Source organism: Panthera leo, chromosome D2 (assembly GCF_018350215.1).
Source record: "Panthera leo isolate Ple1 chromosome D2, P.leo_Ple1_pat1.1, whole genome shotgun sequence".
Taxonomy (NCBI): Eukaryota; Metazoa; Chordata; class Mammalia; order Carnivora; family Felidae; genus Panthera; species Panthera leo.
The window spans coordinates 39,068,149-39,081,123 of NC_056689.1; the positions used below are offsets into that span (position 1 = coordinate 39,068,149).

The 12,975-nt window shown below is 53.8% G+C and overlaps 1 protein-coding gene across 1 annotated transcript; it reads left to right on the forward strand.

The window, feature by feature from the left end:
- Positions 1-322: 322 nt before the first annotated feature.
- SFTPD (surfactant protein D) lies at positions 323-12,331 on the forward strand. Its single transcript, XM_042908751.1, has 8 exons — positions 323-417; positions 2,710-2,911; positions 7,528-7,644; positions 7,918-8,034; positions 8,342-8,458; positions 8,735-8,851; positions 9,465-9,548; positions 11,784-12,331. The coding sequence occupies exons 2-8, from the start codon at positions 2,713-2,715 to the stop codon at positions 12,158-12,160; spliced, it is 1,128 nt and encodes a 375-aa protein (XP_042764685.1). The 5' UTR covers positions 323-417; positions 2,710-2,712; the 3' UTR covers positions 12,161-12,331.
- Positions 12,332-12,975: the final 644 nt, after the last annotated feature.

Consider the following 12,975-nt stretch of genomic DNA (forward strand, 5'->3'; position numbering starts at 1 on the left):
CAGGTCCTGGATCTTGGAATCTGCAGACGCGGGGAGCATTGACAATAGACGTAGATCATTGTGCCGCTTGCCAGTCTTCTCTGGAGCTCAGATTTTCGGACATCTGTAAAATACAGACACGAATAATGCCATTTAACTCACAGGGCTCTAGGGAGGTACAGGTGAGATCACGGACTGAGAGTGCCGTATAACATTTAAGGTGATATGTGTTCAGTGTTATGAATATCAGTGGCAGGTTTCCAGAACCCAAGTGGGGTGAGAGTGAGTCAACAAGGAAGAAATGGCCCCACTTCTTGAAAAGAGCTCTTCAAAGACCAGGGCTGGGCAGCTCAGGTGACAGGGCAGGCATAAATAGCCAGTGCCTGCCAAGGAAAGGCTAATTTGCCTGGAGATCCTGGAGTCCGAGAGGCAGCATCTGTGAGTCTCTATCCTTGCCTTCATTTTGTTTTTTTTCAATGCCCGATGAATATCTCTCTGCCCATATGGCTGGTTTATCCAACTGGTGCTGTGGAGGCAGGGTCTGGTCTGTTCTGGTCTAGGAAGTGTGAAAGGTGGGGGACGGGGTGAGGCGATGAGGAGTGCTCTTTCGCCCCTCACTGCTCCCTATGCTCAGTGGGAGATTTGCTCTCTGGGCTGTGGAGGGCGGTCAGTTGGATGATACCCACCCAGATGCCAGATGCCATTGTCTGGAAGCCCCAGGGGAACAGGCAATTTCAACTTCTCTCTTGTTCCCCTCCATTCCTGATCTATTTATTAAAAAATTTTTTTTAACGTTTTATTTATTTTTGAGACAGAGAGAGACAGAGCATGAACGGGGGAGGGGGAGAGAGAGAGGGAGACACAGAATCGGAAGCAGGCTCCAGGCTCCGAGCCATCAGCCCAGAGCCCGACGCGGGGCTCGAACTCACGGACCGCGAGATCGTGACCTGAGCCGAAGTCGGACGTTTAACCGACTGAGCCACCCAGGCGCCCCAATTCCTAATCTATTTAGAAAGGAGGGTGGTAGAGGAGAAACAGACCAGGTCTCCACAGGCCTGCCTTTTAAGCCCATCCGGGTACCAACTGCCTGTAGGACGTGGACATTCATGCTTCTCCCTTAGCCTCACATCTTTACTTTAAAAAAGAGACTGACTGGGCTAAGTCACTAATTTTCCAACCAGTTTTCAGAGGAGTCATTTTTTTTTTCTCAATAAAATCTGAATCAGAAAGCTTGGCGCGGACACCGTGGGCTGAGGGGGCTGCAGCTCTGCCCACTCCCTCCATAGCCCCAGCTAAGATGCCGCATCTGAATCGTGGGTCTGAAAACCTGTGAGTCACCTCTCTTCATGGCCCCTTCCGGCTACAGTGGGTGCTGGTGCCTTGAGCTGCTGGGCAGAATGTCGATTGGTTTTCATTCTTCCTCCGATTCGGGGCGCAGAGCCCCAGAGGTGCTGTAGCTGCGGACCAGGGGACAATGCCCTCGTTCTGGCCTGGGTCCTTCAGTGCTCATGACTGAGCTTCTGCCGCAATAAGGGAGCTCACCTGGGCATTTCTAGAGATTCCCAGGAAGCCCAGGCAAGTGGCGAATTCACAACTGAAAGAGGCTCCTGCAAAATAGGGATCGTCCAGCCCAGGGTCACCAGCAACCTGGAGAAGGTACTTCTCTGGCCAGGAAAGCCCCTCCCCTGCCACCACCTCAGCCTGCCTGGTGACCCCCTTCTCCTTTGCACGTGTCCCCCAGGCTTTGTTCCTAGCCTCTGCAACTCCCACAAGCTCTTCCCATGCTCATAACCTTACCGTTTCTCTCTGAGAGAGGAAAGAAGTCCAAGAGTGGAGGTGACCGAGGCCCTGTACCTGCCCCCGGTCTCACTTAGTCCCTAAGTCCTAATCAGATGGTGCCTGGACGCCCTATTGGACATCTGCTCTCCCTATCCCCGAACTAGCCTTCTCTTGACTGAACCCACCTCACGTGGCCCTTTCCTCCATGAGGCCTTTCTCTCAAGTTCTTTTAGGTGGTCAGAGCAGAATGCTGCATGCCCCAGGGGCTCTCCAGCTGCTAAGTTAACTTCTCTGAGAACTTTCACTTGGGTTCTGCGTGTGAATTTCCTCATGGAGATGGTGTCCAGTCCAAGGATGGCAAATCGCTTGGAAAACACGCAACCACACACCCAGCCTGTGCTCAGGACAGACATCACTAAGCGTTCAGGATCCTAGCTCCTTTCCAGAACCACACTGCAGACACCAAGAGTGTTGGTCCATCCAAGGCAGCAAGTGAGAGGAAAGGGGGTTGCCCTGTCAGAGCTAAGCCAACCACCTTGACGGTATAGACAGGGAGCTGGAGGTCCAAAGACGGGAAAGGTCCTTCCCGGAATTACCCAGTGAATCCTTCCTGATGTGACATGTGGCCTCAGTGAGGATTTCTACATCCTACCCCTGTGCCGACGGCAGTCCCCAAGGGAAGTCACAAGAAAGGACAACACGGGCATCTGAGAATAGGTGGATTCTCCTGCGAACTTATAGTTGAGTTCCAGCTGGGTAACTCATGCTTTCCCAGACCAGACCATATGCCCACCTGGTCCCTAAACTGCTTTGGGAGACTTGCTTCTCTCAGCCCCATGGAGGGAGGGCAGGTGGGGAGGTGCTTCTCCTGACCTTCAGGAGCTGGGCCAAGCCCTAACCCATGTCCTGGGACCAAGAGCATGTCCTTTCTCGTTCTGTTCACCTGCCTAGGCCATGCTTCTCATCCCTCTCTCCGTGCTGATGCTGTTCACACAGCCCCTGAGGTCACTGGGAACAGAAATGAAGACCTATTTCCAGAGAACAGCTGCCAGCGCCTGCACCTTGGTCATGTGTAGCCCCATGGAGAACGGCCTGCCTGGTCGCGATGGACGGGATGGGAGAGAGGGCCCCCGGGGCGAGAAGGGGGATCCAGGTAGAGCTGGGACCACTGGCTTGTCCTAGTGGAAAGGGGTGGGCATTGGAATTGTAACCAACCCAGAAGTACTGGGATGTTCTGCTACGGAAGGCTCAGAGGTGGACTTCTTCTTCCTGAGCGGATGGGTTTCCCCTAGATGTTTGGTCCATCTGAAACACTGCCTTACCGATTGGAAAATGACTGCTGCTCTGAGCCCCCAGGTGCCTCCCTCCATTGCCAGCTGACTTGTCTCCTTCTTTGGCACCTTCTCCTTCCTCCCACTCCAAAAATGAGGAAATGGTGGGTAAATCGAATCTGTGGCTCTCCAGAACCCTGCTCTAGGACTTAACAGTTGGTCACCTGGATTAAATAGGGTCGGTGCAGGGTGTCAAATATTTTCAGTATCATATGCCTTGACTCATATGTGGAATTTGAGAAACACAACAGATGAACACAGGAGAAGGAAAGGAAAAATAAGATAAAAACTGAGAGGGAGGCAAACCACAAGAGACTCTTGAATACAAAGAAGAAACTGAGGGTTGCTGGAGGGGAGGTGTGTGGACGGATGGGTTAAATGGGTGACGGGCATTAAGGAGGGCACTTGTTGGGATGAGCACTGGGGGTTCTACGTAACAGATGAATTATTGGGTTCTGCTCCCCAAGCCCAGACTCCACTGTGTGTTAAGTAACTTGAATTCAAATTTTAAAATATATATTTTTTTCAATAGTCATGAAGGACGGGAGAGAAAGAGGTTCTGTGACCCCATACTCAGATCTGATCACAAGGATCTGTCCTAATACATTACAGAGAGAGTGAAAGGGAGCTCACATTCCTGTGTCCAGCCTTGTGCTTGGGCGTTCACTGAGTAATTCATTTAATCCTACCAGAAGTCTTACAGGGAACATATGAATCTCACTTGACAGGTAAGAAAATTGTGACACGGAGAGGCTAAATGACACCCAGTCTGGAGGGGAAAGGACACGAGCTTCTGCATCAGACAGATCTGTGCTTGACTACCAGCTCCATTTCTACAGCAGGGACCCACCCTGGGACAAGCCAGTGCCCCTGAGTCTCAGTTTGCTCATCTATAAATGGGAATAATATCTACTACATAGTGACATATAACGGAGCCAAGGCTTTCTTTTTTGTCAGGTTGTTAGGATAAAGTTACATCTTTCTGCTGGACCAATTGGGTGAATTCTCGTGAGGTTTCCACAGGTACTGATTATTTAAGGGAATCATCTGGGAAGTACTGTCCCGTAGGGGAGGATCTGGGTCCAGTGGCAAGGAGTCAGAATTCAGTGAGCCAGCATCTAGGACAAGGGACCCCCAGGTTCTGGGCTAGGGCTATGGAGCTATCAACCGTGGTCTTTATCTTTTGGGAGTTGGCATTTTGGTTGGGGAGGAAGGAAACTAACAACATTTAAGTTGGAAAGAATAGGTAGCATCCCCAGGCTTTGTAGGATAAGGGACAAGTGAGTACCTATCTGTCCTTTACAGACAGAAAGTGGCTACCGACATGAATGGCCCGGGACTCAGGGAAAGCCCCTGGAAGTGAACTCGGAAGGCGTATTCAAGGTGTCAGCATCTTGGAGAATCCCCGCTCTCTCTAGCTCTCAAAGGGGCCCTGAATTGAATCCTGGGGGGCCCTTTCCTATGGTCACACTGTGAGCCTAAGCATAGAGTGTGGCTGAGACCTCCCTCTCTTCTGCAGGTGGTTCGCCCCATGCACATTCCAAGCCCGGCCTTGGGTTGGTGCTTGGAGAGAGAACCATGCACAGATGGGCCAGGGGACCAGGCTGCACTCTGGCTCCTGAATTGCAGGCATGTTAGTCACTCAACCATTATGGGTCTGAGAATTTCCTACCGAGCTTGGAGCATCTCAAAATCCTGACCCATGTAAGTCTGACTGGGGCCAGAGTCTGCCCTTGTGACAATGTCCCCTGCAGATTTTGATGCACAGGGTTCCAAGAACCTGCTGTAAAGGACAAGATAAGCCTGAGAGAAGAGAGCCTTGAGCAGAGGTAGGGGGTGGAGAGGGCTCAATGCGGTAATGCCTCAGGTGTATCATGGAGGTCCAGTAAGACCCCACACTGCTTTGCAGCCTGTATTTCCAGGGACAGTCCTCTTATTCCTCAGCATCTCCAAGATTCCTGCCCAGAAGGATTTAGTGTATATAGGCATGTATCTCCCGGAGTAAAACCACACACCCCTCAGCAGCTCACAAGGACACTCTTCACCCTTGCATACTCCTCTGACCTCACCTCTTCTGGCCACACTGGCTCCTTGCTGGTCCCTAACCACATCCAGCCCCCTGCCACCCCAGGGCCCTATCACTGCTCTTCCCATAGCTGTCCCTGTGGGTCACTCCTCGGCTCCTTCACGGCCTTACTTACAGACCACCTTCTCCACGAGTCTGTCCCTGACCACCCTACTTGGAAGACACTACCCCTGCCTTCTGACACTCTCTGTGCTATATTTTTCCTCAATGGCACTTATTCTGCTCTAATAAACCGTATGTTGTACATTTTGATTTTTATGATCTGTCTCTGTGCAGTTGGGTTTCAGCCCCAAGAGAAAGAGGGATCTGATGTTGTGTCTGCTTTTTTCACTGTTGTGTCCCCGCATTGCCGATGGTGTCTTGTGCACAGTAGAAGTTTCGAGTGAGTACTTGTGGAATGAGTGACTGTAAGATGTAAGGAAAGGAGGAATTTAGTGCAGTTCAGACTGGCCAGACTGCGGGTCCACAAAGCTTCACTTCAGGTGGCGTTAAGGCACAGGGCTGGCCTTTGGGGGACACTGGGATGCAAAATTAGTGCTTTGGGAGGCATGGGTGCTTGCTGTTGAAGAGGGAGTCCCTTCATGGTCTCCAGGACTTCTACACCATGGATGGGAGACCTCTAATGCTTTTTCTACCGGCTGCCATCCCAGCCAGGGTGGAGCCCAAGGGGGCCTCAGCCTAGGGATAGGACATCTCTGCCCAGCATGGTGCCCTATTGGATATGGGGTGAGGGGCCCATCCTGTAACCCTCCATGCTTCCATTTCATTCCTGGTGAGGATCATAACTAGAGGCAGGATACAATGCCCAGCACAGAGCCTCTCAGTCACCCATCACAGGCACCCACCCCCACCACCAGCACAGTGTTACCCAGGCAGGCCTGGCCCCTCCTGGAGCACAAGTCTCCAAGCCTGACATGTCCTCTTCCCTCTGCGAGTCTCTCTAAATCCTCCTGACCCTGAAGTCCCATTTGCTCCCTTAGGAAGACAGCTCTGGCCATATGTGTGTGTACTGGGGTGGGGTGATAATGTGGTAGGACAAGGGGCATCTTGCGAATCTTCTTCCTCACTCATTACTTGTGCCTCACCGTTTAAAATCCTATTGCAAATCTCTTGCAGACCGGGTTCTGGTGCTAACATTTGCATCTTGCCCGGTTATATTCCACAGATGGTTTCTCAGTGAACAGATGAGTGAATGAACAAGTCAGCGGCACCTGTCAGGTGTCATTCTTTCTCTTTTTGCACATGAATGTTCATAACAGCTTTATTCCCAACAGCCCAGAGATGGGAAGAGCCCAGGTGTCCATCAACTGATGAGTGGATGAACAAGACGGGTTCTGTCCACACAGTGGAATACTACTCAGCCACACAAAGGAATGAAACCCTGAGACACACTGCCAAGTGGATGGACCTCAAAAATGTCACTCTGAGTTAAAACAGCCAGACATAAATGGTCATCTATTGTCTGATTCCATTTATATGAAATGTCCAAAATAGGAAATAGAGACAGCAGAGTAGTGCTATCCAGAGGCTGGGGAAAGGGGAGGTTGGGGGTGATGGCTTAGTGGCTATGGGGTTTTTTTTGGGTGACGAAGTGATTTTGAACTAAATACAGGAGGTAATTGCACACCACTGTGGACGTGCTAACTGCCAATCAATGGTATACTTTACAACAGGCTAATGTTATATTACATGAATTTCACCTCAGTAAAAACACAAAAAACAAACAACAACAACAACAAAAAAAAGAATAACCAAATGAACAGAACTGAGTGTAAAACTCTATTTTTAATTTTTTGAGGACCCTTCATTCTGTTTTCCACAGTGGCTGCACCGATTTACGTTCCCATCAATAGCGCATGAGGGGTTCCCTTTTCTCCACATCCTAATCAACACTTGTTATCTCTTGTCTTTTTGCTAATAACCATTCTAACAGGGGTAAGGTGACATCTCATCGTGGTCTCGATCCGCATTTCCCTGATGATCGGTGCCAGGTGTCATTTCTGACATAAACTCTGGTTCTGGGAAGGGGAGAACAAGGAGTCCATGATCAAGGCTAAATGCTGACAGACTGCCTGCTCTATATACCGTGGTCTTGGGGCAGGGGGAGGTGCCCTGCGTGGAAAGTCAGATGGGTCTTGGCTTGAGTTCACAGCCAGCTCCAGCAAGCCTGTTTTCTCACCTGTAAGATAGGGGTGTGGACACCCATTTCCTGGACCACCACTGTACCAAGGAGTGTGGAAGTGGGATGTCTACACCCTGTAGAACCCTGAAGGAATGCAAGGGGCCCGACCGTGCACGCAGGTGGCTCATCTCTGGGCCTAAGGTTTGTGCCCATTTCTTCTGCTGCTACAGGTTCGCCAGGAGCTGTAGGGAGAGCGGGGACGCCTGGACCGGCTGGCCCAGTTGGGCCCAAAGGGGAGAATGGCTCTGCTGGAGAGCCTGGACCAAAGGGAGACTCTGGACCATCTGGTGAGCAGCTGGGCATGGAATGCAGATGTCTGCAGGTGGTGCTGCAGCCTCTAGAACATGCCAGTAGATATGCACAGATCCCACCCCAGGAAGAAGGAAGAAGGTTGTTCTGAAGGTGGTACCGGGTTATTGCAGGGGAGACTGAACTCCTGTTGACCTCACCTTTTATGACGATGCTGCCTCTCTTGACTTCTATCACTGCTCTCCTCTCTTCGGACGCTCCCACTTCCAGCAGGATTTAGTGTCACTGACCATGCTGGTCCTTTTCCCCAGGACCTCCGGGACCTCGAGGTACGCCTGGTCCAGCTGGCAGAGAGGGTGCCTCAGGGAAGCAGGGAAATGTAGGACCTCAAGGCACACCAGGCCCCAAAGGAGAGGCTGGGCCCAAAGGTAGGTGGTTGGTAGGTGGCCGGTCTGGGAGGGAGAAGGGAGGAGTACGGCACAGTCCAGGGTGTGACCCAAGGCCGGCTCGAGTGCCGGGAAATGCCCAGACCATCAGCGCTGGGCAGGCCTTGTCGTGGCCCCTTCTCCCCCACATTCCCACATTGACGGCGTTTTCCTGCTCGCCTCCGCGGAGGAACCCCGGCCAGTAAGCAGCACCTTCTCACCGGTTCTCTCTCCCCTTGGAGCGAAGGGTGAAAAGTCCACTGTGGAACACACTCTCGGCAGCTTTTGCTCCAATTTGTTCCTTCCTCAGGAGATGTGGGTGTGCCTGGCATGCAGGGCTCTGCAGGGCCGAGAGGCCCCCCAGGGGTTAAAGGAGAGAGAGGTGCCCCTGGTGAGCGTGGAGCCACTGGAAATGCTGGGGCAGTGGGTGAGTGACGGAAGGAGCTAGGACGGGGCTCCGGTTCCCTTGTGCATCCCTGATGCTGGTGATGGCCACCCCTGCCCCACCACCACTCATCAAGTTGGAGCTGGTGTTACTGGGTGGTAGGGAAAGTCTATGTCCAAGGAGGGTGCATGGCTGGGTTCGGGGAGCAGTCTGTATCGGGGAGGGGGGACCGCAGGCCAGGTGGACAGCCCATGTCTTGGGAGGGTGACAATGCTGGAAAGTGGATACAGAGCTCACCCAGTTCTTCTCTGATCCCAGGGCCTGCTGGAGCCACGGGTCCGCCAGGACCTCCAGGTGCCAAAGGGCCCTCAGGACCGAAGGGGGACAGAGGTGCTCCTGGGGACAAAGGAGCAAAGGGAGAGAGCGGGCTTCCTGGTAAGGCAGCATCTGCTAGATCTGGGAGCCGCCACGGGGTGGGGACAGGGGGAGGGAGGTGGCCTTCTTTATCTCAGGACAGCCTATCTTCGGCCCCATTAACCACAGGGAGCGGGTGGGAAGCAGGAACGCTAGCGCTAGCGGGAAGGAAGGCAGGGGAATGAGGCTCTGGTTTTAGACTCTTACTCACAGGAGGGCAGCCCTGAGCAGCTTTTCCATCACCAGAGAAAACACAGCTCCCTTCCCAATTCAAAAGATAGCTTTGAATATCAAATAACCCAGTGGACGGGAAGTACTGATGAAAGTATATTCCTGTCCCCCCAAAGAAGGTGCTATGAGATCCCCAGAATTGGGAGTTAAATTTTCACAGGTTCAGTGTCAGTGATGTGCAGGCACCTGCTCCGGGGACAGTTTGTTCATAGAAGTATAGGAAATCTGGGGGCAACAGGGGCTAGTTGTGTTAGTGGATGTGGGCTTGCTAGGGCCTGGTCCCAGCTCCTTATCCCGTCCCCTATATGTGCCTGCAGCTGGGTACCTTTCCCTTAAGGCCCAAGCTCTGAGCTGATCCCAGGCTATGCTGGGCTTGCCTTCACTCGACCTCTCTCTTCTGCAGACATCACTGCTCTGAGGCAGCAGGTGGAGGCCTTACGTGGACAGGTCCAACACCTCCAGAATGCCTTCTCTCAGTATAGGAAAGGTACGTTCCTGGATCCGAATCGAGCCAGGCACCAAGGCTAGGCCTCCGACTGGGCCTGGGCCTTGGTTTGGAGTTGGCTGGGTCTGGGTCTGGGATTGGAACAGGTTGGGACCATATTTAGAGCCGGATCTGGCTCTGGGGCAGGGTCTGGGGCTGAGAGTAGTGCTGAGACAGAGCAGGCAGCCCTATACTCCAGGATCTGGAAGTAGATGCAAGAGACAGAGAGGAGGGTGTGGCCATATCACCAGTTCAATGGGGGTGATGGAAGCCTGGTGGAGGTTATCAGGCTCCGGGATGCCCCCCCCACCCCCAACATCACAGCCACCTATGACCCGATCAGTGCCCTGAGACCTGTGCAGTTCAACAGACCTTCACTCCTGCCTGCCCTGTGCTGCTCCCTGTGATAGACAGGGGACATCCAACCCAGGATGCATTTCTTACCTCTGTGGGACCCGGCGTGTGAGTGCCCAGATATTGTTTCACAGCCCAAGGCAGCAGAGAATCTGGACACTGTCCTGAGGGCTGGGGCTGGGATGCTGCTCTCGGGGTTCAAGGCTGGTGGGGGCCTAGCCTTGCTATGTGGCCATCAAGTATGTCACCTTGGACATGCCCATGGCTCTGGAAGGGGACTGACCACCTCTAGGCTCCAGCCAGTGCTGGGCTCTCCCTGCACCCTGCTGGGTGTTTAAATCAGGGATTCTTCCTAATCCGGGAATCCTGCAGAGTACCCTGTGCCTTTTGGAATCTCCACCTTGGTCCTTGACTGGCCCTCCTCATCAGCTCTCCCTGACGTCAGCTTTGGGTCTCCATCATTCATCAAATCTCCCTGATCCAAAAAAAGAAGCGATTTCCAAAGGAGTAGATCCTAAAGGGGCCTCACTGGGTAAGACACAGGTTTGGCTCCTAAGTACCAAGTACCTAAGAACCAAGGATGGGAGTTTCAGGTATTGGGTATGTCTCACTCCCTCCACAACAAATTTGCACATGTGTTCACTCACTCCTTTGCACACCGCTGCGAAGTGGAACATGTCCAGAGATGCCGGCCACATGTGTGTACTCAAATACCATCACTCACCCCACACCATGACATACATGAGCACACACATACGTACACGCACACGTCCAGACGGTAAGTACTCCCATGTACCTCCAGAAGAATACAGGGATGTGTTCATGTATGCACACGTGTGCCCACCCAGATGCATGGAACATAGAAGCCAGTAGCGGCACATGAACTCTTGCACTGACCTTGTCCAGGGCTGCCCCGAGTGCCGTCCATCCTGAGCCTGTGGAGAATCTGCCCCCGAGCCCTAGTTGAAGCTACTCAGAGAAGGACAGGGGTTCGGGGTGCACCCTGAGGTCTAACCAGCCCAGTGAGGCCAGGGCACAGCCCTCTCGGCGGCCCTGAAGATTTCCGTGCCTGAGCCCAAAAGCCAAAGGGATGGGGATGGGATGGAAGATTAGACACGTGATATGTCACATAGTTGATGTTTTTATGAAGCGTACCCCCGCTTCGGAAATGAGGAATTAGAAACCCTGAAAAGGGAAGTAACTTTCCTTTTTCCACCTAGGCAGTCATTGCCAGGATGGGGTGGCAATCGGAACACCTGGCTTCCGATTCCCAAACAGGGCTCTCCCAGAATTGATCCCCTCTGCCCCCTGCCACCTCTCAGGTGCCTTCATCCCCTCACCCAGCACCCTGGAGAGGCTGACTGGCTGGGGCATCACCCACATGCATCCCGAGGGGCCAACATCGGGCTGCAGTGAGTGCAGAGATTAGCACAGTGAGGCTCTCAGATGCCCCTGCCCCACCCCCAGCACACGCACATCAGAAACTGCCCCAGCCATCACTCACCAAAGTCATTGCAATTCCCACTGACCCCAGCACACAACGTGGGGTGAAACAGAAAGAGCACGTTCCAGCTCTAGCGTCCCAGCAAACAAGGTTCAGTCCTAAACGTACATTTGCCGGGTATGTGACTCCGGGCCCCTTACTTAACCTCTCTGGGCTCTAGTGTCCTCATCTATAACTACGGACCACAGGAGTTCCTCCCAGGCTGCATTGTGAAGCCAGTGCACTGGAACCAAGTGCCTCAGTTTTGTCCTATCGGGTGCCCTGATATCCCACAAGGATGCTGGGCGGGGCGGGTGGGGGCTGTCGCACAAAGGTCACAGAGCCCCGGAGCTCTGGCCTGGTGCTGCCATAACCCCAACCTGACTGTCCTCTTCTCCTAGTGGAGCTCTTCCCCAATGGCCGAGGTGTCGGGGAGAAGATCTTCAAGACAGGAGGTATTGAAAAGAGTTTTGAGGACGCACAGCAGGTGTGTATACAGGCCGGGGGACAGATGGCCTCCCCACGCTCTGCGGCCGAGAACGACGCCCTGCAGCAGCTGGTCACCGTTGAGAACAAGGCTGCTTTCCTGAGTATAACCGACATCAAGACGGAAGGCAAGTTCATCTACCCCACCGGGGAGCCCCTGGTCTATTCCAACTGGGCCCCAGGGGAGCCCAACAACAATGGCGGCGCAGAGAACTGTGTGGAGATCTTTACCAATGGCAAGTGGAACGACAAGGCCTGCGGAGAGCAGCGCCTGGTGGTCTGCGAGTTCTGAGCCACCGGGGTGGGGGGCCGTGCTCCACCCGGGAGCCTGGCCAGCGAGTGGGGGCCTGGCCAACGAGTGGGGGCCCAGACCTGTGTGCTGCCGATGCCCCAATAAAATGGCGCCGCCTCTGCTGGCCAGGGCTTCTCCACAGAGCAGTCGGGGAGGTCCCTGCGGAAAGCCTCTCTCAGAGTCAAATGGCTTCACACGTGGGAGACTTGTCAGAGGAAGAAGGGGCCAGCTGCTTTCCCAGTCGCAAGGGATAAACTTGGGTCCCCAAGACCTCCCCGTGGCAAAATCGGGTGGCTCCCTCTAGGCCCCTCCCCCTCCCTCCTCCTCTCCCTTCCCCCCTCCTCCCCTTCCCCAACTGTCAGCCATGTTTGACCAGCTGACCACCCCCGGACCTTCACTCTTCCTCCTCTGGGCTTCCAGGGCAGCACTCTTGCTTGCCTTGGTCTCACCCAACTAGCTACCTCTTTTCCTCCTCCCTCCTCCCACTTGACCACTTAATGGTGCAGGGCTGGCCTCTGCTCTCCATTCTCTTCAGGCCGGACTGTCACTCCAAGTGGAGCTCGTTCTGTCCAAGGCTTCGAATTCCTTCTCCTGACAGCTCCCCCATGCACATCCCTCTTCCGGACCCCTCCCTGAACTCCAGGCTCCTCTAGCCAAACGCAAGCTGGAGCCCCTGGGCTGACAGGCCTCAGTGGCTGCCTCTGGCTTCAAGCCCGGGGCTGGGGAAGCAGCAGTGGGATGGACGCCTGGCAGGGAGCATCTGCCTCCCCTGGCTGCCCAGCCTTATGCCCAGTAGACTGGTCCTCATCCTTGCA